The sequence below is a fragment of the Berghia stephanieae genome, chromosome 1, assembly GCF_034508935.2.
Source record: "Berghia stephanieae isolate SIO BIC M18660-M18661 chromosome 1, UCSD_Bste_1.3, whole genome shotgun sequence".
Taxonomy (NCBI): domain Eukaryota; kingdom Metazoa; phylum Mollusca; class Gastropoda; order Nudibranchia; family Aeolidiidae; genus Berghia; species Berghia stephanieae.
In genome coordinates this window covers 49,284,646-49,311,145 of record NC_088360.1, presented here as the reverse complement: position 1 = coordinate 49,311,145, position 26,500 = coordinate 49,284,646, and the positions used below count along the sequence as shown (strand labels likewise).

The 26,500-nt window shown below is 35.5% G+C and overlaps 1 protein-coding gene across 3 annotated transcripts in view; it reads left to right on the top strand.

Annotated features, from left to right (window-relative positions):
- The window catches only part of LOC144976875 (uncharacterized), a 98,178-nt gene that overhangs the window by 55,066 nt on the left and 16,612 nt on the right, over nucleotides 1–26,500 (top strand). For 2 of the 3 annotated variants that reach the window (XM_078921436.1, XM_078921444.1), the window contains 4 exons: nucleotides 6,876–7,021; nucleotides 19,301–19,459; nucleotides 21,830–21,900; nucleotides 25,921–26,068. In XM_078921436.1, the coding sequence (XP_078777562.1) occupies nucleotides 6,876–7,021; nucleotides 19,301–19,459; nucleotides 21,830–21,900; nucleotides 25,921–26,068 (524 nt within the window). Of the gene's footprint in view, nucleotides 1–6,875; nucleotides 7,022–19,300; nucleotides 19,460–21,829; nucleotides 21,901–25,920; nucleotides 26,135–26,500 lie in introns of all 3 variants that reach the window. The other variant, XM_078921427.1, reaches the window with a different exon arrangement.

Below are 26,500 nucleotides of genomic sequence, written 5' to 3'. Positions count from 1 at the left end.
CTTCATTCTTTGTATTTATCAACATAAGTGCCTGCTCCAGTCACTTTTCTGAATTAACATTCACCCCACATATCGGACCTTACTCAATGTCTCAATCGTCTCTATGATATATTATGTTGAGAAATATTATGGATATTAAGCTTAATGGTTGGCTACAAACTTCACGGCGATTGTGTGTTGAACCCATGACCTTAAGAACTCGGGAGAGCGGTTCAAGATAGACACAAGAGTTTGATATTACTTTTTTTTTTTTGTTGTTGTGGATAGATCTGACAGTAGCGCTACCCTCTCCCCGGCCAGGCGGTGCTGTCGAACAAGTAAGGTCGTGGGTTCGAACCCCCATCGCCGTGAGAGTTATTTATTCTCCATTGCCTTCTGACACTCTTCTACTCACTTCATTCTGTGTTGTTATCAACATAAGTGCCAGGTCTACTTACTTTTCTGATTTTCTGATTTAAAAAAAATCCTGAGCATTTGTAAAGCGCAATATCCACTAAACGTAATAATGCGCTTTACGTGGAGTCTCTAACCAACAGCAACACCGTAAAATCTATAATGAGACATGATACCTGTTAGGCGTTCTGACAAACGTTGGTAATGGCCTGATACTCATTTTACACCCCGAGTGTGGTGAGAGAATATGAGAAAAGAGATTTTTTCAAGGGCAAAACTATACGTCGTTCAGAGCGGGATTCGAACCCAGGACCAGCCTTCCAATCCGAAAGCAAGTGTCATACCACAAAATCGCATAGCCGCACGAGTAAACTTATATAAGCAAACAAAATGAACATTAGCAATTCAATTCAAAGTTATATATTAGGCAATTACCAACATGAAACAGACATGTACATAGAATTCCCTATCAATACAGGTAAAATCAATAATTAATCAAAGGAAACTTACAAAATTAATTTTATATATATATATATATATATATATATATATATATGTGTGTGTATGTGTGTGTGTGTGTCTGTGTGTGTGTTAGCAATCATAAGAAATAATATATTTCACAATACACTAACGCATTACGTAAAAGGGCGTTTCTTGTGAAAGCTCTATGATATGTTGTTTTGTTTTTGTTTTTTGTTTTTTGTCTCTTTTTTATTGTTGTTGTTTGTTTTAATTTTAATCTCACGATAGAATTCTTTATCTCCTTTGAAACTGCAAAATCATTAAGATTTTAAATAAGCTGGAAGTCACGATTGTAGGAGTTTACGAATGAATGATTTCTCCTGCTTGTTCGACATTTCGTAATAATTAAATGTTTAACGCCCCTACAGCGCAATTTTTGTAGCATGAAAATCTCCTCGATATGGCACTTGTTACATTGTTTATGTGTCTTCCCCAACTTGATTAAAAAGAATAATAAATAGAATAGATTTGCACATGTATAGCCCTCGTTACAGATAGTCACCATGCTCTAAGCGCTTTACAATGTTATAATTGGTGGTTGCCAAAGTCAAAGTGTATAGAATAAAAAATGACGAAACGGATTACTTTAAATTCATACTTTTCCTGGTTCGTTATAGCTCGCGTTGACTTGATTATCCTCTTTTACAAAGATGATTTATTTACGATCCATCTTTTCTCAATAGCCTAGCTGGCTATTTTTGTCTTTTATTCTATAACATGAATGCCGTATTAAACTCTCTCCGTACCAGTTATTTTCAGAATTTTATCCGAAACTTCATACCCGCCCAACACAAAAATATAATTTTCAAACAGATAACTAACGAGTATATTCTATATTTTGTTCCGAAAAATGAGCCCTGAAACACAGTGTCAAGTTTTTATAGCGATAACTATAATAAAATGAAATCAGAATTAGAAACGAATGTGACGATATTTCCTATAGGTGGTAAGGAGAGGGTTGAACATTGTATTTGAATGAAGCGGAAACCCCACGCAACAAGAACTCTTGTCCTGGTTTTGATATAATATTCTTGCATATTCTACTACAGATAATTAAAGTGTATGTGTATGTGTGGGGGGGGGGGGGGGGGGGGGGTGAGTGGGTGGATGAGTGGGTGGGTGTGGGTGTTTGCGTATGTGTATGTGTTTGTTTAAGTGATGGAAGAAGAAGAAGAAGAAGAACAGGAATGAGGTTAATGAATGGATTAGGAGACGCAGATTTTCTTTCCGTTTGTTGTCCACGAGAGATGCGCTTTACTCCAAGGAGAGACACCCAGACCACTTACTGATTCTTCTTTCAGGGGATTATTACCATAAATCCATTCAATTACAAAACGCATTTTTAACATTTTGTATGATAAACGTTTAATACAAACATCAACAGACTACGATAGTACTTAAACTTTATTGATATTATCTGGTTTATGAGTTATTGGCAACTTAATGGTCATCTAACTTTATCGCCAAAATGAATTCAAGGTTTTTGTGACTAAAATCTAAAAGACCATTTGTGATCATACTGTAGTATAGGTTTTGTAAATATGCAATTTATTATGCATTAACGTCATCTGAAGAATTCATTGAACAATAGAATGAAACTATTTGTGCAGCTAGTGTTGTGTCTTTCTGGTAGAAATATCCAATATATTTTTTAAAGATTTACTTTAATATTTTAGTCATTCTTTGCCTCCATTGTTAGAGATTTCATATAATATAATAAAATTATAGTTAGCACCCAAAATAAAAATGAACTAGAAAATGAAATGAATAAATATTGATTTTTAGTCACGTAAACGTATCCATGTAGATTCTGGGTGGGTTTTATATTGGTATAATTGAGAATGTTTTTTTTTATAATACAACTCTACACATACATAATACAATGTAGCGAATTTTCCTGTGCTAAAGCGCTCCGAGTCTGGATTCTGAACGTTTTTGGGCATTCTCTTAAATTCCTCAAGGGTGTGCCCATAAAAAAGGATATTTTACACATTTTCCCTGTCCTTTGCGGGGCTGGACTGTGACCAGTTCACTGACTGCCGTACACTATTAAGAAACGTGTTTTAAGTTTTGGAAAACTCGTCCTCCAAATATCGATCGAGGTTTTCCATCAAATCCCGGGTTTGAGAGTTTTTAACCAAGATGAATGTCATTAAATCGATCGATATTTTTGAATAATGAGTTTTCTGGCCGAATTTTAAATACGAGTTTTTCATCTGATACGACGTCAGTAAAACAGCGTTATCGTTGTAGGAAAATAGACATTAGCTGCATTCTCGCTCTATGTGTTAAGTGTACACCTTTTCATCGTCAGGAGATCGAAAAAAAATTATAAAGCGCTTAGAGCATGATGTTTTCCTTGGATAAGCGCTATATAAATGCATCTTTATTGAATGGGGAAAGTTTTTCTCTGGATAGTTATTAGTAGCCAAAATTTTGAGTCATGTTTAAAAAATACTGATCCATAGCTTTGATTTATTTTAACTTTTAATATTTAAGCACGTTATTGGTAAAATGTTTACCAAATAGCACATACTTTGTTCTTTAATAAAACGGCAGCGTATGTAATAATCGCAGTCTTGAGTTGTATTTTTTCGCTAAAAAAGTTTTCTATAGGAAGGACAATGTACACATATCAGAAAAACACACGAATGGGAGAAAATATAAGCATTGTGCAAACACCATAACAAAAATAAACCCTTGAGCTTTTATCTAGCGCAATATCCACGAAACATGCTCAAATCGCTTTACAAGGGGTCCCTAGTCAACAGCAGCACTAAACATGTAGTATGAGACATGACGCCTATTAGGCGACATTTCATTTTTTCAGACACAGACAACGCTGTTAACGGCCAGATACTCATTTTACCCGAGTACGATTAGAGAATGTGAGAAAACAGCCTTTTCCAAGAACTCAACTATGCGCCGTTCGCGGGTGTCATACCACTAGGCCACATAGCCGCAGAAACAGACATGCCTTTACAGCACTTCGATACCCCTCCCATTATAGCTTATCATAGATATTTCAGGTGAAGGGAAGGTCTTTAGTGATCGATGAAATAGAAAATTGTCGTCAGGGACATAGTTATTATCGAATTATATGAACAACAATAACGTAACTATTGATTACCGAATACCAATAGTGCATTGCCATTTTTATAAAATATTTTAAAATTTTAAAATTTTGCTGAGATCACTTTTTTTCTTTTGTGTGTGTTTTTTTTTTTTTTTGCGCATGTGTATGCATGTGTGTGTTTGTTTGTTTGTTTGTTTGTTTGTATGAGAGAGTGAGAAAGAAAGAGAGAGAGAGAGAGATAGATAGATAGAGAGAGAGCGAGAGAGAGAGAGAGAGAGAGAGAGATGAGTATATTATTTGTGTGTGTGTGTGTGTGTGTGTTTGTGTGCAAGTGTGAATGCTTTTTTTTGTTTTGTTTGTTAGTATTTTGTTTTGTTTTGTTTTGTTTTGTTTTTGTTGGGGGGGGGGGTGTTATTATTTGGCGTGTGATATTATTTCTATTTATAGTAGATTGGTGCAGCATTGTCAAAATAGGTAAGAAAATGTCCAGGGGTCGAACAAGTAAAATTTAACTAACCGAGTTGCATCAAATTAGAATAACCCTTCCAGGCGCTAAGACTCAGAGTTGATCTCAGTTTCTGTTGCGTTGAATGCTACCTCCGGGTTTCAATGCTATTCAGTCCTTTAATAATAATAATAATAATAATAATAATAATAATAATATAATAATAATAATAATAATAATAATAATAATAATAATAATAATAATGATGATGATATAATAATAATAATAATAATAATAATAATAATAATAATAATAATAATAATAAATAATAATAATAATAATAATAATAATAATAATAATATAATAATAATAATATATAATAATAATAATAATAATAATAATAATAATAAAAATAATAATAATAATAATAATAATAATAATAATAATAATAATAATAATACCCGCTACGAAGGGAATCGTTTATTGTATACAAATCACCATTTGATGTTACGTGATAATAACCTGTTATTGAAACACATCTCTCCAAACGCATTTTTATCTATTGTGTTTTCCCTTTGTTTTCGCGCTATAATCTGTAAGACTGAAGCCATTAAAAAAATCTATTGGGACAGATCTCTGGGGAAATCGCGATGACGAACAATAGTTGTACGTTCTCGGTGATTGAATGGTTTGTAAGACTTTTATCTATTGGTTTGTTTGTATAATATGATTGCTTGTATTTTTGTTTGAAAAACCGAAGGGACAAAAGATTGACGTCACTCAGATCTTTGTAATTGTTTTCAGACCCTCATCATGTTAAAATCTCTCAAACCGGGGACTTCGTTCAGGTCCTAGGTAAGAGTTTTTGCCAAGATGAGGGTCATTTAAATCGACCGATATTTGAAGGACGAGTTTTTTGGCCAAATTTTTAAAAACGTGTCTTTCCAGACAATGCCAGTTAACTGATTAATCCGGATAGGCCTATAAAACTTGAACTCTAGTCCTCCATTAAGTGGGGAAAATAAGAAGAAAAAAAAACAACTATAAAATGAAAAGTAAAAACGAGACTGTATGAACATTAACACAGATTAGTGTCAAAATGGTAACACCAACGCTCGACTTTTTGGATATATATAATTGAAGATCATAGATCCCGCTTTGGGGTTACTGAGCAATGTGGGGAAAATATTATGACAATGCAACATCATTTTTCTATCAATTTTAAATTGAGTATAAAATATATCCCGTAAAATAAGTAATGTGTTTGTAAGAGTAAATTTTGTCAATTTACGTCAATCCGTAGCCTTTATAATTCAATTAGCTTTCCAAGCCAAGCCAATCCAATCCATACTGTTGCAGCTCCAGTTCCGAATGAAGATAGACACAACTTTTGTGTGCTGTGTAATGCTATTAGGTTCTGACTCCGCATCATAATAATTATGTACTCCTGTGACAGAAATGCCCCAACTAAAAGTAATTTCTATTCTTAAGTACAAAGCTGACATAATCTAAACTCAAGGATTTGTTAACGACCCTTGTGTAGCAAGAGTACGAGAGAATTGACAGGTTTCTCAATGATGCAATATTGCTGATTTAATACGTTATCATACTTACGCCCGAACGACCGGGTTCGAGCCCTTCTGTTAGCATTTTGCTCATTTTGTTTCTTTTTTCAGATTGAAATCCCAAATTCTGCGTAGGTACTCTGAAAAAAAAAAACACATTTTAAGAAACTGTCTTTCAAATATCGATCGATTAAAATGACCCTCATCTTGTCAAAAACTCCCAAACCTGTTGGATTTCCTTTCTGGTCAACATTTTAAAAATGTTTTGTTTGTGTTGGGTTTTTTTAATGTTCAAAGTACGGCGATATTGATGAAAGAATTAAATTTTATTTATTATATTAGTCATGCTCTCGCCAAAATCATTAATAATAAGAACAATTTTTATCACTAGATTAGCGATTATACGGTAATGTGCTAAGTCATCAGGAAATGAGTAATTAGGAAAGCTAATTTGAACACATTATCTTCCAGGGGAGATGATTAAATTCGGATGTCCCCGCGAGTAGAAGTGCCTCGTATGACCAAGATGGTACTAGCGACTCGATATCTCGTCCTATGTATTCAATGTATGGCGTTCGCCATTGAGAATTAAAGGAATTTTAAAAGATTTTGTTGATTTAGATAATCCCTAGATGGATGCTTTGCGTTTAGGTAAAATACTCACAACATCCACCAGCCAAATTAAACATACCAACACATAAAACTGTGTGTAACCTTTAACGTTTATAGTCTGATTCATATAATTTAGGGAGATCTCATCACTAACAGCAGGCTTTCTAAGAATAATAACAAAGAGCTGAGTGACGTCAACTTCATTCCATCTATAAATGCAATCTTACTACCTTCATAATATCTTCTTTTCTTTTTTCACCAGCGTTCAGGCCATGAGGGTCAGGCCACAGTATCGTCATTTCTAACCAGCGTTGTTCTACTGGTTGGTGTGTCAGGCGGACTCTTCATCGTGGTCACAGTCATCATCATCTGTAAATATTGTCACGGAAAGGGGAAAACCATTCAAAGGTTTGTTTTGTCTTGTTTTCTGTGCTGAGCCCATTTTGCTAATATTCTTGGCGTTGTTATTTATTATGTTATTTATTTATTTACCTCTGTCTAACCTCCAAATATTCCGCTCTGTCTCTTTATCTCTCTAGTCCTCTGTGTTTTGCTATCTATCTACTTTTCATCGTAGTCACAGTCATCTTAATCTGCAAATATTGTCACGAAAGGGGAACTCATTCAAAGGTTTGTTTGTTTGTTTGTTTTGCTTTATTTTTTGGATTGAGAGTATTTTGTTAATATTTTTATTGTTACTTAATATTATTCGATTATGTCTGTTATTTACCACCAACTCTTGGCTCAGCATAACTTTCATGTATCCTTCTCCTTCTCTTTGTCTCTCTATACCTGTCTTTTTCGCCCGATCTATTTACTTTTCATCATGGTCACAGTCATCATCACCGTCATCTGTAAATATTGAAAAGGGGAAAACCATTTTTAAAATGTGATTGTTTCGTTTTCGGGCTGACCTATTTTGCTGATGTTCTTGGTTATGTTATTATTTACTATCAAACATTGCTTCTCTGCCCAACCTCAAGGTATCCCTCCCCGTCTCTTTCTTTATCTCTCTCTATTCTTCTTCTTCTTCTTCTTCTTCTTCTTCTTCTTCTTCTTCTTCTTCTTCTTCTTCTTCTTCTTCTTCTTCTTCTTCTTCTTCTTCTTCTTCTTCTTCTTCTTCTTCTTCTTTCTTTCTTTCTCTATCTATATATCTATCTATCTATCTATCTATCTATCTATCTATCTATCTATCTATCTATTGGTCTATCAATCTACATATATTTCTATTTTTTAAAATGAACTTTTGTTTAGAGCAATATCCACTAAACGTGCTCAAAAAGCTTTATGTTGGACGTAACATGACGACTATTAGGCGATATTACAATCTTTTCGGACAGAGACAACGCTTTAAACGATCAGGTACTCATTTTACATCTGAGTACGGTGAGAGAATGTGAGTAAAGAGCCTTTTACAAGGACTCAACTGTGCCCCGAGAGAGGCTCGAACTTAGGACCTTCCGATCTGAAAGCGAGTGTCATACCACTAGACCACATAGTAGCACTAACATCTATTAAAGGCCTGAGTCCTTGGCTGGGAGGGAAACAGTCAAATATATAGTTATAGTTTTGGGAGACAATATCTTTTGTCCCTTGTGAATCATCAATCTCTTATGTACTGTTATTTTTTTTATTTTAAGCATTTGAGTTGTAAACATTTGAGTCTATTCCTCTAAGCAGGATCTTGTGCTAATGTCTGGGTGAGACTTTTAGGTGATCTCAAACTAAATACACTGATAGTGTGCTCTTGGAATCTACATCTGTTCCCTATTTGAACCATAATTTCCCCTATGTCTTATTTTTCCTTAAGTCCTTTTAATTGTACATCTAGAATGTTTTTACTATCCCATTTTCTTCCTTTTTACTGGCGCTAATATGACCTAAATGTGTTGCAAGCGCCGTAAAACCCCTATAAACATACAAACATATTTTCTATTTACTTTATTAAACTACATCGTTCGTTGTTTTTCATTAAATAATATCATGGCTTTACGGACACATCGTGCCATGGGAATTTGTCATTCTGACGTCGTTTCTGAATTCTCCTTCGTTATTACCTTAAAATCTGTTATCGTGAGTGCACAAATTTGTAACAGATAATCTGAAAAGCTCAAAGAAGTTGATTATGATTCCATTGTTACTTGGCAGATAATTTCACATTATTTGCGTCAGTGGGTCATGCTATAATATCAAAAAATTTTAGGTTATGATAAATCTATATTATTTCTTTTTTTTTTTGTTCGTAAGTTCTTTGCAAAATCAAGATTTTAACCAGTTCTCTCTCTCTCTCTCTCTCTCTCTCTCTCTCTCTCTCTCTCTCTCTCTCTCTCTCTATCTATCTATCTATCTCTCTCTCTCTATCTCTCTCTCTCTCAAATATATAAAAATATATATTTATACATGTGTGCGTGTGTTTTTGTGCGTGTATCATATACATTTTATATGTTTTTCGTGAGATATTAATGTGCTCGAATCTTTCGAGTCCTCGACTATTTAATTATATAATTATATAATTACAGTAATCTTACCTCTTACTTTGCCTAGAAAATTGTAGATTAAGTATGGGTAAAGTTAATACGTTGTCCACACTGTCTTTTACCGTTGAAAAACTTTTTCTACGGGTTTCTCTGGGTTAAAATAAAAAATAAACCAGAAACTGAAGATCTAATACAAATAGCAAAGTAGAAATTGTTTCTAAACGGTTCAAAATGTGTGGACAACGTATTAACTTTTTTAACACTTTTTTTCAACAATTTGTAACTTTTATAATTTTGATGCTAGAGTGTCAGTTTTTGGTGGTTTTTTTTTCTTTTTAGTTCATTTTATAAGATAATTCTGAATTCCGTGTCATCATTATGTTTTATTTCTAGCAAATTGTAAGTTAATTGTATGACATCATTCGAAATATAAATTTGACGTAGGATATAGCATACATGTCCAGGAGGGGGGGGGGTATTCTATTAACGTGTTATATCAGTAATAAATGTCAAGGCCGATCAAGTCAACTCTCATCCTCTTCACACTTCCACTCATCGATCACTCAAAAACACTCAAAAACAATGGGTATTAATTGTGCATCAGTATATCGAATAATATGCAGTCGAAATCAGTTATCAATGCTTATCGCTTTCTCTATGAGAATTTAGCATTCCTGGACCGTGTTAGAGATGATCAGGTGTCTTATCATGACGCACTCGTAACCGAAGTTAGATGTTCGATGACGCACGGCTACGTTTTGTTTGTGACAGAATCCTGGCAGTTGAATGGACAAATTGGTAAGGAATAATCGACAATTAGCACGTACTTAGCACACTGCCATGATCGCATTTTGGCATAGATAGCTTGTCGAGTAGGCAGCTATCCTTATAAGCTACGCACTTAACTGATCACACGATTACTTAGGCAGTCGGTACGTTTTGATCATATTCCAGTCGCTCTGAACTGGTTTTGATATAATTATAATGAACGTATGTGACCTAAAATGGCCGCCGCCAGCATCTTCGGTAGGCTATTGAAATATGCTAGTGACGTCATATTTGGAAAACTCAAATAAGTGTTAACCTTTCGTGATTGTCGGGCAATGCTCTTAATAATTGCATTTGTTTCTGGAGAGGGAGAAGCAAATACCCTATTTTTTAGCATCACGGTTGATGTGAAAGACAAGCCAAATTGTAATTTACATAAGCGAATACAACAGCTTCAAAAATTAACAAAATACCAAACACGGAACATTTCGGGCTCAAGACCTTTCTTCAGTCAATAAAAAACATCCAGTACATCACTTATATTAAAGATAGACAACACTCTTCTGTCCTCTGTTCATATTATGAATGATGTATTCACGTTTTCATGCTTTTAGCAGCTTAATATTCACTTTTGACTATAAGATTCGTTGAAATAGATCGATGATCAGATAAAATCAGATTTTCAGAGTCATGCAACTCCTTAATGGAATCTAACTGAATTCTCTTTCTGTATCGTTAAAAGGACAGTGATAGATGCAATTATTTAGATAGAACACTGGTCTGTCCGAAAGTACTTTACACAAATCTAAATGTAAATGTTGCTGCTCGAAGCTCGAAGAAATAGATAACAATGTGAAATTGAATGTAAGCTTCAATTTAATATAGGAAAACAGTTAAAATGGACGATTCATCTTAACAACGACATTACCACATGATCTCATTTGCCTGTAGTGTTTCATGCATCCTGTTTTGTTGATATAGGGGAAACCCGGAACGTCCATTTTAACTGTTTTCGTATATTAAGTTGAATCTTACATTTAATTTCACATTGCTATTCAAATCTAACTCATCAACATAGTCTCTTATAGGTGGATAGAGGGTCAGAATGAAAACCCTCGAGTCAACCCGAGTTCTAACTAACGGCGAGTGCTCTCAGGTTTAAGACTTTCTGACAAATTGTTTGTTCTCTTATCCAAATAACTACCGTACTCTGGGTAAACATGTGTTAAAATATTTGGCCAGAAAACTCGTCCTTCAAATATCGATCGATTTAAATGACCCTCATCTTGGCAAAAATCCTCAAACCTGGGACTTCGGTAGTTAATTTGTTAATTGACCGATGATTGGAAAAAAAATTTGTTGTGGTTTTTTTGTTTTGTTTTTTTCCCCAAAAAAATGCAAAACAAAAAATCTGTGTAAATTACAACTAGTCTTCTGTTCAGAAATTTTACTCGATAATCAAGCAATGCATTTTTATTGGCGGGGTTGCCAATCGGTACAATGTTTCGTCATGTAACAATGTTCAGCTATATTGAGCATGACCAGTAGCATGACGGGTGATAATGATCAAAAGTTCGTGGCCTTTGCGTTATAATAATATACTTATGCTTGTATTTGCGATTGTTGTTTTTTCCTATGTTATTGTCACTTTTCCGACAAGTCCAACTAAAAAGATGAGGTTTTGCAGGTGACATGTATTGACATGACACATAATGCGACACATCGTGTCAAAGTGTTAATATATCGGGATCAAACACTTGGTCCATTTAAACCCATATTACTGATATGACATGGGATGATAATAACCTGGACGTGACAATTTCGCCTTCTTGGAAACGCAAAGATGTGAGGAAATCTAGAAAACAGTTTTTGGTCCCTTGTAGTCGATGTCAACGCAATCCATTTGATGAATACAAGACACCTGTCGAACTTTGTAGCTTCTCGTTTATTACGAAAGTGTTTAGATGGTGTTTGTCATCTAGAAAGACAGGACAGGCTACGTGACAATTCCAGACGTTTTTCATTAGAATGTGTTTGGCTTCCGCTATAAGAGTTTTATGTTTTAATCGGAAGTTAGATGATATTGATTATACTCCAGCTCAAGTTTTCAACCTAGTGATACACGATAGTTAAGCATCATTTTGGGTTTAAAACTATCTTTGCTTTTCTTGCAGCACAGTGATGTAACGACAATGATTTTCTATATAGATAGATAATAACATGAAATTAATTGAGAAGAAAAATGGCAGTGGACAATGGAGACTAAAAAAAACATTGCGGCAATGAGGATTCAAACCCATGACCCTATTGTTACGGCAACTTTCCTTGCTACGAGATCGACGCTCTACTATCAACGCCATCCACCACTCCAACAAATAAAATGGTTTCAAATCTGTCTTGAGTCCCTCTCGCGACTTCTTGGTGTCATTCAGATACTAACATTTGGTTATAAAGTATTCGCTACACCATCAACGTGTTACTAACTTAAACCTTAAAAGTTTTCTTTTTATGTTTTCATGTTTATGTCCAAATATTAGTTTCATTTATTGATAAAGAGGTAGTAGCTACATAACAGAACTTGAAATGTTTACATTTTTGTTTTTGTTACCATTTTGTTTATTATTCCTTTAATATAAATAATGGCAGATCTTAAAGCATCATACTAGTTTTGCGAATAATTTATTGGTTTCCCAGTTTACCTTTTTTATCCTTTTCCACACCGTCATTGAAGAGAATTGGGTCAAGTCGCCTTGTACTTATATTATGCCCAACTTGTTTTGGGTTCATTGTTGTAAAGAAAATACTTTCAAAATGACGCAACATATTGTTCAATACAACAATGTTAAATCAAGCCCACAATTGCGGTCGGTTATCAGATCTGCAAATATACGCACCTAGAGCCAAGCCATCTGGCTTGTCCTTCTGTCCGATCAGTGGAAAAAAGTCATTAATAGCGATAAAGCCTATGGAGTCCACGTTAATTCAGGATTCTTTGTCAATGATCGGACAGCACAAATCATTGCGATTCTTTGGATGGGACGTGATTCTATCACAAAGTACTTTACGCCCCATTTAAAAGACATATTAATATACTCAATGACTGTTGAGTGGACAGATGGGTTGTAAAGAAAAAGTCTCGACCTGACCTATCCTGAAATCAAAAACGACCCCTCCGCCGTTCGAGGCGGGTGCTCTACAAATTGAGCTATCGGGACCCCCTTCATCCCGACCCTTCTCCCCCATGTTGCCACAGTCGACGCCCACTCTCATGAAGCCAATCAGGTCTAGTCAGCCTTGTAGTTCAGTCCAGGTCAATAACCACGTCATTTATTGACGAAGTAGCCAGAGACTCCATCATCACACGATCCCTAGACAATATTAGCCTATCTCCTGTTTATGAAGTTTAAGGGAGAGAGGGGGGAGCGGGTGTATTGTGGTCGATTGGTAGGGTGTCAAACTAGTCGGCGATTGATCCCGGTTCTAATCCAAGGTAGTCAAAAATCAATTTCCAGCCCCTTCTCTATTACTTGACCACCTGACGTGTAAAGTGCAATCGGAATATGACTGAAAGTACTCGTATTAACTATTCACTGTCAATCTCTTCAAATTTTTGCTTACTGTCCTTTCAAGCCATAGATATTGAGATACGATTCGATTTCGTTTGCTGCTCAAACTATTAGTGATTGACTAATTTTCTTCTTTTTTTTTTTCTTTTTTTCTTCTCTTTTTTTTTTGGGGGGTGGGGGTACTTGTTTGTTTGTTCGTTTGTTTATGTTTAGTATTGTGTGGGTTTGTTGTTTTTTTTCATTACTAGGGTTTAATATTTTAAAAAATTTTTTTTCTTTTTTTTCTTCTTTTTCAGTGTGTATTTTATTTTTAATCCAGTAAATCTTTACCCATATATCTTAATGATGCATTTGGCAGCATCCTTCCATTCTTCATTGTCTATAGTGTAGGCGACTGCAAAATTATGCGTCGCTGTGGTTTGGAGGTAGCGGTCTTAGATAAACAATACAACTTATATATGGTTCACATCCGATGGTACCTCGACATATGCCAGTAACCGGTTAACAGACCTGCCTAGTACTACGATAAATTCGTAGAATTACCAATTTATCGCTCCAGTCACAGAGCAGCATACGACTCTTTGACTCAATAAAGCTTGTTGAAAATGAACGTTTAGTTCCTTAGATCCTCAGATATTCTGTATTTTGAGGCATTTTTGGATCATGGTCAGGACAAAGTATTAATTGTAAAGCTATCTGTAGTGACCTTTTCTTCACCCCCCCCCCCCCCCCCTCCCTGAAAACTACGAATTTTTAACATTTCAAGTAGGCAACTCTGTGTTAACTCTGGAAAGACACGTATTTAAATATTTGACCAGAAAACTCCAAACATCTATCGATTTAAATGACTCCCATCTTGGCAAAAACTATAAAACCTGGGACCTCGCTAGGACATTTGCATACAATTTCCAAAATCATATCAGAGATGGATGTTACATTAAGAGGTCCCTCATTCACAGACTAAGATGTCTCTTCCCATCTGTTAAATGTACGTATAAGTAATTTTTTTTTAAATTTGTTTTGTTTTTCTGGGGTTTTTTTGTTGTTTTTATTTATTTTTTTTTGTGGGGGGTGGGGGTTTTTTAAAATTTTGTTTTGCTTTTTCGTTGGTTGTTGTTGTTGTTGTTGTTATTGTTGTTGTTGTTTTTGTTTGTTTTGTTTTTTTATTTTGTTTTGTTTTGTTTTGTTTTTAATTTGTTTTTGTTTGTTTTGTTTAGTTTAGTTTTGTTTTTTGGGGGTTTTTTTTTGTTTAGTTTTGTTTTTTGGGTTTTTTTTAGTTTTTTGGGGTTTTTTTGGTATTTTCTTTTTGGTTTTATTTTTTGTTTTGTTTTTTTTACCATTAGAACACTTAAATCTCCCGAGAAATAATGTTAGAAATGGTTTGTATAAGGAGATGTAGTCTTTTCAATAAACACATCTATTTCTTCCCTACTCACAACATCTGCCAGAAGGATGTATCTTACCAACACACAAAACTATGTGTAGCATTTTTACGTTTATAGTCTGATTGATAGAATTTAGTGAGAGAAAAAATATTAAAATGGCTGTCTAAAAGCAATAACAAAGAGCTGTGACGTTAATTTTGTTCCTTCTATAACAAAGAACTGAGTGAAGTCAGTCATATTCATTCTATAAAAAACGTGCACGTGCCTATTAATATCCGCATCTGTAATAGGTTGTGATTAACTGTTCACTCACCCAATACAGTAATGGTGAGAGACCTAAATATTAAACCGCATGAATAGTGTTTTTGCGTGACAACTATAATAATGTATTCCATGAAAATATTAAAAGCATTTATTATAATCTTGAGTCTATGATGCTCTAAAAATTAGCCACACCATTTTTTTTTCATTTAGAGCAGAAATTGTTACTTCACGTATGGATAGAATAAGATAAAACCACGACTTCTCTGTGTCGTAAACATAAAAACAGAAATATAGAATACTTATTGCAATTCCTATAATAATGAAGATAATGATGATCATCATTATTTTGTTGACGATGATAATGACAAAATAACGATAATTATTATAATGATTTATCGAACCGCCCCACATGTCATAATTGTTGCACTAACTCTTTTACAAAAAGAAAAAAAAATTAAGATCCGCCACTGAATCTAGCGAAGGTGCCAATCATGTTTTGAGCGGTGTCGATAGTGCTTTAAGTGCCTTGCTCGGAGACAAAACATTGGGTCTAGTAAAATACAAATCTCGGCTCAATAGCCACCATCTGATCATCTACAAAGCCCAGCTTTGCTTGACTTTCTCACTAAATGTCAAGCCAGGGGAATAGGACTCTGTTATCAAAACGCACTCATCTATTTTAAGATCCCAGCCTCCCAATGTCGTGACATTACGTCGATTCACACCATGCTAATATTACCTCTGGTATCAGTTCTAGCCTGTCGGAGACGCAAGAGATAAAGATGAAATGAAGATGGACAGGGATATGCAACGATAATGATAATGTTAAGGGATGATTGGTGAAGAACAGTACCAGAAAATAAAACAGAAGGAAAGAAATTAAGGTGAGTAGCAGTCCATCTGGAGACCTAATGAAGGCGCGGCGCCCTCAGTCCGACAAAGAGCGTAATCTTAGGTTCGGCACGGCACGCATGCGTACGACATCCTGAATGAATTTGTCTAGAAATAGTATCGAAGAAATAAACGTACAAATTCGTATATTCATGACTGAATGAATGAATGAATGAACGAACGAGAGGTTGAATGATTGAGGTCGAGAGCTCTCCATGGAGCCGAAGTTTATCCCGGTTTCTATAGTGTGAAACTGACAATAGCAATTTCTTGCTATCCTTTGGATGGGACGCTAGTCTATCGAAAGTACTTTCGTCAAATCAAACGGACTCAGCTACCCATTCACTGCTGGGTGAACAGGAGAGGAGAGGAGTCAGAATAATAAACTCGACTGCACCCGGGATCGATCTCGGTCCCTTTGCGTTTGAAGCGAGTGCTCCACCAACTGGCTATCGGGACCCCAACGAATGGATAAAAACAATTGACAATTGCACTAAAGAGACGAGTAAACAAATAAATGGATTAATCAACAAATAACGGTATATATAATCCATTCGAAAGGCCGATGAAGACATAGATGGATAGGTGGATAAAGAGTAGAATGAGAGAGAAAAATGAATGAATGGAAAACAAACAGGACAGCATTTGTGTCGAGGGAATAATGATAACATTAAGATAATATTGTGTGGGATCTATCTTACTCCAAATGTCACGAGTCTAATATCGTGTCATTATACGAACGGGAAACGTAGTCGTGAAAGCATATTACTATAATAATCTAATATTATCCTAACAAAAGACAAGCCAAGTTCTTAGGCATGCTCTGATAAAAGTATTTAGATCGATCTATATTGTGTTCTTATATCTATATAGCGCAATTTTGCGTTTTCGCACTTGTCAATGAGCTTGTCATACCCTGCCAAAATATCTTTTTTAAAAAATTTTTGGCCAAATTTTGTTTTACTATCAAATAAAGGTGAACAAAAATTACCCTCAAATTGTCCACTCACAAAAAAAATTGAATTGCGTATCTACCTCATTTTATTTAAATCATCAAAATTTGAATAAATTCCTGGCCAAAATGGGGAAAAAGCGTTTTGTCTATCTATAGCTGTTTGCTTTATTTTCGAATGAAGCGCCATAAAATCAAATATATTATTTCATATCTCGTCTAATAGACACTATTTTGTTGTGCTCACTACACAATCCTTGACAGCCTCTCTCCAGATAACTCATTAACGAGTATCTTGCCCAAGAATACACCGCTGGGACGGTAGCCTTCCGACCATTGTCCACCATATGGTCATTAACCACGCTTAATTTTAGTAACAAGACGAGAAATTGAACCTCCTGTAGGTCAGCCAGCTAGTTGATGGAGAACTGCCCAATCCCTGAAACGTTCCTGCTTTGTTTAACCGTTTTAAACTGTATTACAATGCAATGCTCAACAATGTGATCTGCAGTCTTTGGACCCGTATCACAGCGAGTGAAAGGGGACAACACCATCAGGATTCCCAGTACAAAGTGGTTGCCGTTAGGCAGGTCTTTACCAGTTGTCTGATGGCTACAAATCATTGTGTTCACTCGAGATAATAAGGAAAAAATACTATTGAATGAGATATCTTAACTATCCAAACTAATATGGAATGGACAGAATGATATTATATTGAGTAAATGTATTTCTGCCTAAATCAGACCCTTGATTGGTATCCAAAATATGACTACAAGGATGGAAACACACGAAACTGTCATCTAAGCTTGTGCATTAGAATTAGAGTGATTTGCAATTTTCCTTCCCTCGTAGAAACGATCAAAATTGATAATAAATGTTGTTTACATCTAAGATGTCCTTATAATAGTATTCATTGTGTTGGACACAACAAAGGGACAAAATCGATGACAAATACATTCCCCTAATAGCATCGAACTGCAAACCTTAGGAGACCTCGTTCGTTGGATAGATGTGCAATGGGATAGATGGGAATGATAAAATGTAACTACATACAATTATATAAACGGTATTTATTAATAAGAAGTCTGATCTTCTTCTTTTTCTTCTTCTTCTTCTTCTTCTTCTTCTTCTTCTTCTTCTTCTTCTTCTTCTTCTTCTTCTTCTTCTTCTTCTTCTTCTTCGTTTTTGTTTTGTTCTTTTGTTGTTGTTTTTCCTTGTGTAAACCTCCAATGTTATGGAGGATTACCTTTATTAGACGTAGATTAACAAAAATATACCAAGAATAAAAAAACAATACTTTAGTGAGTGAAAGGTATAAAAGAGAGAGAAAGAAAATAAGAGGAAGGAAATGATAAAGTAGAAGGTGCAGAGAGTTTGGGGTTTTATCATCGTTTTAAGTGGGAGGGAGAGATTGTCCTGAGCAGTCTTTAACCGGTTCCGTTCTCAAAACCACTGTTTAATCACATCACTGCTCTATCATTTTCCACTTCCTGTCTTGTAGTCGATGTATGCCATATGGTTCGCTATAACAGGTTCGACTGTATTGATTACTTATGATATATTATGATTCTCATTTGTTTGCTTTACCCTGGGCAAAGTTGTAGGATTTAATGAACCAGTCTTTCCCTCAAGCATATCATATTGTCGTTATTTATGTGGGACGTGTCAACACAGTATAAGTTTTAGTCGAATTTTCTCCCCCTTCCCACAACCACTTCTTCTTCTTCTTCTTCTTCTTCTTCTTCTTCTCTACTCTACTACTACTACTACTACTACTACTACTACTACTACTACTACTACTACTTTTTTTATTTCTTCTTCATTTTGTTATCATTATTATTATCCTCATCATCATCATCATCATCATCATCATCATCATCATCATCATCATCATCATCATCATCATCACCATCATGACCAGTATCAGCAACGGCAGCAACAGCATCATCAGCATTATAATCATCCCCCTCCTCCTCATCATCATCATCATCATTATCGTCATCATAACAGTGTAACGGTGGTGTTAGGTGGTTGTGGTAGTATTTAAAGTAGTAGTAATAGTAGTAGTAGTAGTAGTAGTAGTAGTAGTAGTAGTAGTTGTAGTAGTAGTAGTAGTAGTAGTAGTAGTTAGTAGTAGTAGTAGTAGTAGTAGTAGTAGTAGTAGTAGTAGTAGTAGTTGTGTAGTAGTAGTAGTAGTAGTAGTAGTAGTAGTAGTAGTAGTAGTAGTAGTAGTAGTAGTGGTAGTAGTAGTAGTTGTTGTTATTGTTGTTGTTGTTGTTGTTGTTTTGTCGAATAGTGGTTGTAATATGGTGGTGTGAGTAACTAGTCATTTAATTATATCTTTTATCTATATTTCAATTTTGTCAATCTTTACCTACTTTTAGAAAGGGCTGCAGAAGCTCCAGCCACGATAACCTCTCTGAGAGAACATACTGTGCCCTGCATCGATATGAAACAATCAACTCTGACGTCTTTTCGGATCCGAGCTCATGTTCCATTGATGTCGGGCCGCCTCTGACTCCTCGTAAACCGTTGGATTTTAGGTAAGCTTGAAGAAAAAATGTAGGGATCCGTTGCAATGTCATTTGATACAAATTGGCATTCTTTTATCCCTCAGTCAACAGGATTAGTTTTGGTTCTAACATGATACAATATTTGAGCTTTTATTTAGCGCAATATCAAAGCGGTTTACAAGTGCTCCCAGACCAACAGCAACACGAAACATGTAGAACGAGACATGATGCCTGTTAGGCAAACATTACAGTTTTTGTCGACGTAAACAACCTGAGTACGGTGAGAGAATGTGAGTAAAGGGCCTTATCCGAGGACTCAACTATGCGCCGAGCGAAGCTCGAACCCAGGACCTTCCGATCCGAAAGCGAGTGTCATACCACTAGACCACATAGCCGCACAATCCATACATAAGATCAATAACACCAATGCGATTCGGGTTGAAATAAGCTTGAATCTCAGAGCTGATACTCTTCTCTTGATGAGACGGTTTTATCTGTAGCACAAACCTGATTTTTTTAAATAGTCAAATTATGAAGGGAACAATATCCAGCCTTGACATTAAAAGGCTCCATCCAATATACTGCCGTCCTCTGAAATAACTCGTTAAAATGGCCAGAAAACGTGTCCTTCAAATATCGACCGATTAAAATAACCCACACCGTGTCAATATCTCTAAAACCTTGCACTTTGATAAAGCCCCGGATTTGAGAGTTTTTGACAAGATTAGGGTAATTTGAAGCAATCTATATTTAAATAACGGGTTTGTTCTGGCCTAAAGTATAGACTCTGGAAGCTAAAAATCTAAATTATCGGAGTAAAACTCCGGGGTTTTTTTTCTTTTCTATCTATTTACCACTGAAAGAGTCGCTGCGCTGAGACTAATATGACCTCTGGCGGAAAGTACTAGACATTTTGCAGTACGGAGATTGTATAAGCTCCAACAGACTACTCACGACAAAAATGACCTTAATATAGCGATAAAATACCGAATCATTTGACTGTGAAAATAACAACTATATAGATATATCATTAATAAATACCGCTGTTACGTAACTATAATAATTAGACAGATATATGTGATGTCATGCGAGAACAAAGGTAATGAAGATGTCAGAGTGATAATGTTGACAAAACAAAACAAACAAAATATGGCCGAGATGGAAAAGGGGACATGTCCCCAATGGTTAAAAAAGAACATTTGCTGGAGATAATTGAAAATATATGGCGAAAATGGAATGAGCATGTCCAAGATAGTTTACAAAATAGAACGCGTGCGCACACAAACACACACACACACAAACACACACACACACACATACACATACACACTCTCATTCACAAACACGTATACACACACACACGCACATAACATACAAAGAGACAAGGCTGTTATCGGCTAGGTACTCATTTTACACCTGACTATGGTGAGAGAATGTGAGTAAAGAACATTTTTCAAGAATTTAACTATGCGCCGCTAAGAGCTTTTCTCGAACCCTAGACCTTCAGATCAGAAAGCGAGAGCACAGCTTAGATGCCGCACAATGAAACAAATCCCTTAAAGTAAATTCAGAGTTAAAATGATAAGAATATGAACTTTAAATTGTTTTCTAAATGTAAGAAATTGCATTTGTTTACCACGACATGTACATATATGCAGGTCTGACATCCGAACCCGCTTATTATGGGCCTAGTTTAACATTGTGGAAATGGACAATATTTCGCGTCATTTTTTTAAATATTTTTTTTTTAGATTTACATTACAACAATGAGCCCATCAGGAATTTGGTTATCAGACCTGAAAATAAGTTCACGTCGGGTTTCCACCATGACGAATAGAAATAAATTTCAAGTTTCATACTACTTCCAGGTCTTAGTCTATTCCGACATAATACCGATTTGTGACGTTGGGTCACATATTAACTTTTTTTTTCTGGGCTTTTTCTTTTTCTTCTGTTGCGTCGAACAAAAGAATGTGTAAGTAGTAAGTAGTAGTTGCTATTATTCTGAGGGTTAAACTATGCCTTCGATACTTTTGGGTCAACTCGACGCCAAAGAAGGATTGTTACCTTTCTTAAAGACCAATGCTATGAGTTCAGGTAAAATACTCACAACATCCGCCAGCCGGATAGGATCCTAAGTCTTCCAGAACCGATAGATTCATGGAGCCAGAGTTTATCCCGGTTTCTATAGAGTGAAACGGACAATAGCAATTGTTTACTACCCTTTGGATGTAGCGTACCAACACACAAAACTATGTGTAACCGTAAACGTTTATAGTTTGATCGATTAAATTTACCGAGAAATAATCATTAAAATGGCTGTCTAAAAACAATGACAAAGTCGATAAGTGAAGTAAAATTAGTTCCATTTATATGCAAATGCGTTTGCAATCCTTTCAGACTGCCAGAACTTACCCATGAAACTGAAGAGCCGACGGAGACAACAAAGTTAAAGAATGACTATGAGCAAGGTGAGTTGGATTTGTGCTTTTAACTCTTTTAGATTATAAATATTACATGTTGCCTTCTTTTCATTTGTAAAACTCAAATCATCATCATCATCATCATCATCATCAGCAGCAGCAGCAGCAGCAGCAGCAGCAGCAGCAGCAGCAGCGCCACCACCACAACCACCAGCAGCAGCAGCAGCAGTAGCAGAATCATCATTATCATCATCAGCAGCAGCAGCAGCAGCAGCAGCAGCGGTAGCAGAGACATCATTATCATCATCATCATCATGATTGGCATCATCGTCGTCGTCATCGTCGTCGTCGTCATCATCATCGTCGTCATCATCACAGTCGTCGTCGTCATCATCAATATCACCACCACCATCATTATCATCACTATCATCATCTTCACCACCATAACAAATAATCATATACCTGTGTGCCAATCTGTGTATGCAAATGTTTATGTACATTTGTGTCTTTGCGAAGTCCCATGTTTGAGAGTTTTTACCAAGATGAGGGCCATTTAAATAGACCAATATTTGAAGTAAATTTTTCAATCTATGTTTTTCCAGAGTACGGCAGTTAACTGGTTAAAAATGATGCAATTTAACTTTTGTAGATGGCCTTAATAGTAATCACTAATATTATCACCTATATGGGAAAATGTGGTCTCGTTGTAAGACACTCGCCTTCAGACTGGAAGGTCCAGGTTTCGAGTCCCGCTCTGATCGGCACATAGTTGAGTCCTTGGAAAAGGCTCTTTAGTCACATTCTTTCAAAATACTCAGGTGTAAAATGAATACCTGGCCATCAGAAAAAAAATGTAATATCGCCGTACATGGCACGTCATGTTTCGCCCGACATGTTAGTGTTGCTGTTGGATAGGAGCCTCTTGTAAAGCTATTTAAGCACGTTAAGTGGATATTGTGATATATAAATATGCTCACGGTTTTCAATTATCTTGTTTTCTCACAAAGACAATTGGGATAACCCAAAGCATTAACGATACGTAAAACTGTGGTTATGCATGCCACGGTTTCTCAAATATCATTATATTACTTCCGAAAATAAGGTAATGACGCGTGTTTGTTTTTTTTCGCAAATCAATTTTCCACAGCACTGATTTCCCATCCTATAATTTCAAGTAGACCTTGATTTCCTTCACTTTTTTCATGTATTATATATATTTAGATATTATTTTACATCTAACATAACACATAATCACAGAAAAGGAAAATAGTTTATTTTCAAGTCTGTATTGATTTCAATACGATTTTTCTATTTGTGGAAAATAATTAATTTCACAAAAATGTCAAAGTTAAGAAATTTTATCTCAGTGTTCGAAAACAATTTAGACAAATTTAAAATACACACTGTTTAATGTTGGCGATGACGTAAAACATTTATTCGTTGATTCCATTCAAAATGGAGCAAATATGTGGCGGCCTCAAAGCATTTCCAATCAATAACAAAAACGATGAATGATAACTTTGTTTTTGCTTTGTGTTTTTGTTTGTTTGTTGCTTTTTTTTTTTTTTTGGGGGGGGGGTTGTTTTGTTTTGTTTTTGTTTTAAGAAAAAACGCGTTTTTATAGTGTATCATCCGCTCATCGTATTCAAGGCGCTTGACACGGGGTCCCAAGACGACTTGTACTTAGTTGCAGGTCTGATATCCCAAATTCATATGGGCCTTTTGTTGAAATGGAAATACTCTCAGACCAACGCAAAACATTGTTTATTACAACAATGTTAAAGCAGGCCTATAATTGCGTTCGGTTATCAGATCTGCGAATATGTGTACACCGGTCCAAGCCAAATGCAACATTGAACATGTAGAACGAGACGTGACCTTATAATTCCGTACTTGTAAAAAAAAAAAAAACATTGCTAAAATTTTGGCTAGACCTTAAGTCCCAGGTTTGAGAGTTTTTGTCAAGATGAAGGTCATTTCATCGATCGATATTTGAAGGATGAGCTTATTTTGTTTTTCTTTTTATTTGTTTTGTTTGTTTGATGGGGGGGGGGGGGGTCCAAAATTTTCAAAATGTGTCTCAAAGCATTAAACCGCAAATCACACTTTGATAAGTAAAATAAAGACTTAACGTGTTGTAAAACTGATTATACATAAAGAAAAAACTTTGTTCATTAGCTGAGGAAGGGTTTGAGTTCAAACCATCCCTTGTTATCCTTGGGGGGAGGGAGAAAATGGTTATATACATTGCTTAACTTTGTTCCTTACTTTTTCCAAATTTCTTTCCTCCGAGTGTTTATTTTATCCCTAGTAATCATGAATCTTAACTGTATGAGTCTGTGAACACACAACCATTTGTTTACATTATTAATAATTCTAAATTCATCTGTAAAGATGTTATTAAATTGAGTTGTTATATAGCGCAATATCCACTAAATGTACTCAACGCGCTTTACAAAGGCTCTCTGGCCAACAGCAACGCTTAACACGTAGGACGAGACATGACGCCTGTTAGGCGATATTACACTTTTTTCCGACAGAGACAACGATATTAACGGCTAAGTTCTCATTTTACACCTGAATACGGTGAGAGAATGTGAGTAAAGAGCTTTTTCCAAGGACTCAACTATGCGCCGAGCGAGGATCGAACCCAGGACCTCCCCATCCGAATGCGAGTGTCATACCACTAGACCATATAGCCGAACACGATTACTAAATTTGTCGCGGATCTGTAGTTTAAAAGCATAATATTTCAAGGCAATATTGAATGAATTGATTTTAACAGAAAATACGGTCGCTCTTTTATGTATATTATACAAAAGGTCGGGTCCAACCCAGCGTTCAATGAAATCGGAAGCAAATTCTAGAGTTTTTATTTGAGTTTCCTTTTATCATTTCCTTCCTCTTTTTTTTCTTTATTACTTCTTGTTTGTAGTGTAGTGCTTTAATTGTGCTGAGATTTTGCTATTGATAATTTATTTATAGTTACAACAAGTAGGACATCCCTTACTTTGTCATATAAAAAGCACGTTGTGATTTATATTACTATAAAGCTGAAGACAGATTAGATAAACATAGTTATTACCATACCTACATCTGATATGGACTTTTCTAAACAACCATGGTATCTATAAACGGTTATCACCAACAATTATATTTAAGTTGTGGAACTGCTTAACTGCCATACTCTAAAAAAAAACATTTTGACAAGAAAACTCGTCCTTCAAATGTCAAAATGTTCAAAAATAACTCTCATCTGGGACTTCCATGACTTTGCCAATAAAATACCGCTCACAAAATTTCATTTTATGAGATTTGTCATTAAGATAAGAAGAAAAGTCATTTTTATAACGTTGCCTGAAGTTTTGCTCCAAAACTTTGGCTTCGTATTTATTCGGGGTTCTAAAAAGGAAACACGTGTTGGAGATAACTGAAAGTGTCTTGAAATGCGTGTGACAAAATGCATCATAATTTTAGTACAAACCTCCTCCTTGTAACACACGCACACACACACACACACACACACACACACAAACACAAAAATACACATACATATGTACATCTAAACACATACATAAAACGCACACATAAATATTTGGATCCATTAAGTATATGGAATTCTTATTTTTCCAATTGGAACGAAAGTGAAGTATCGTCATAGGAGATATAATGAAAGACATATAGAGAGGATGTGTGGGGTAAAGAGAGAGGGAGTGAGAGAGAGAAAGATTGTGAGAGAGGGAGGGAGAGAGAGAGAGAGATAATCTTTAATTTGATATTGAGGTATAGATCTGACCAATCATATGCATTGGGTTTTCTGTTATATCATCAAATATGTTTCTCTAGGTTTTTTTTCTGTTTTTTGTTGTTTTTTTTATTCTTTGGGTTTTTTTTTTTTGGGGGGGGGGGTGGTGTTATACTTTCTATTTATTTTTTTATTTATTTATCTGCTAAAAAATTTGAATATAGATATATCATGCTTTCTGTTAGTCCATCTAACTACACAGCGGTACTGCACATGCTGTCTCATATCATTCATTTTCATTATTTTCATCCCGTCCTCTCCAGCTGACTACTCTAACCAAGACATTGTCAACTCTTCATCTACCAATGCTGAACAATACGCCATGGACGCTGCAGTCGCTTTTAAAGAGCAAGAGGACACGCCCACCAACACCTCCGGAAGTACAACATTTGGGACCGGATACGGAAGTAGGCGAGTATCATTTCAACTGAGCAATCTTCCACGGTCCAGTTCATCCGGAGACTTCAAAATTCGCAGGTTTTCACCTCGATGAGCATGATTCCCTTTAAATCCTATTCATCTCTTTGACTAGTTCCTCCGATTTTTTTCATCAGAATCTTTCCTTTTTGTGCACACGCAGCAAGACCCACAGTTAACGCATGAAAGAGCAAAGCAAAATTTATATTCATTCGCTCTTTCCCAAAACTATTTAAACCCAATTTTACACGTTAAGTTTTTTAATCAATTCTTCAGAGAAATGTGATGTAAATGGGCCTACTGTGTGCGTGCATTCTTCATAATTTTTTCCACATTATAACGGACTTGTATGAACATAGTATGTCATATGATGACCTGTCCTGTTTCATCTTCATTATCAGACTTTTTGGAATCTTTCAATTGTCA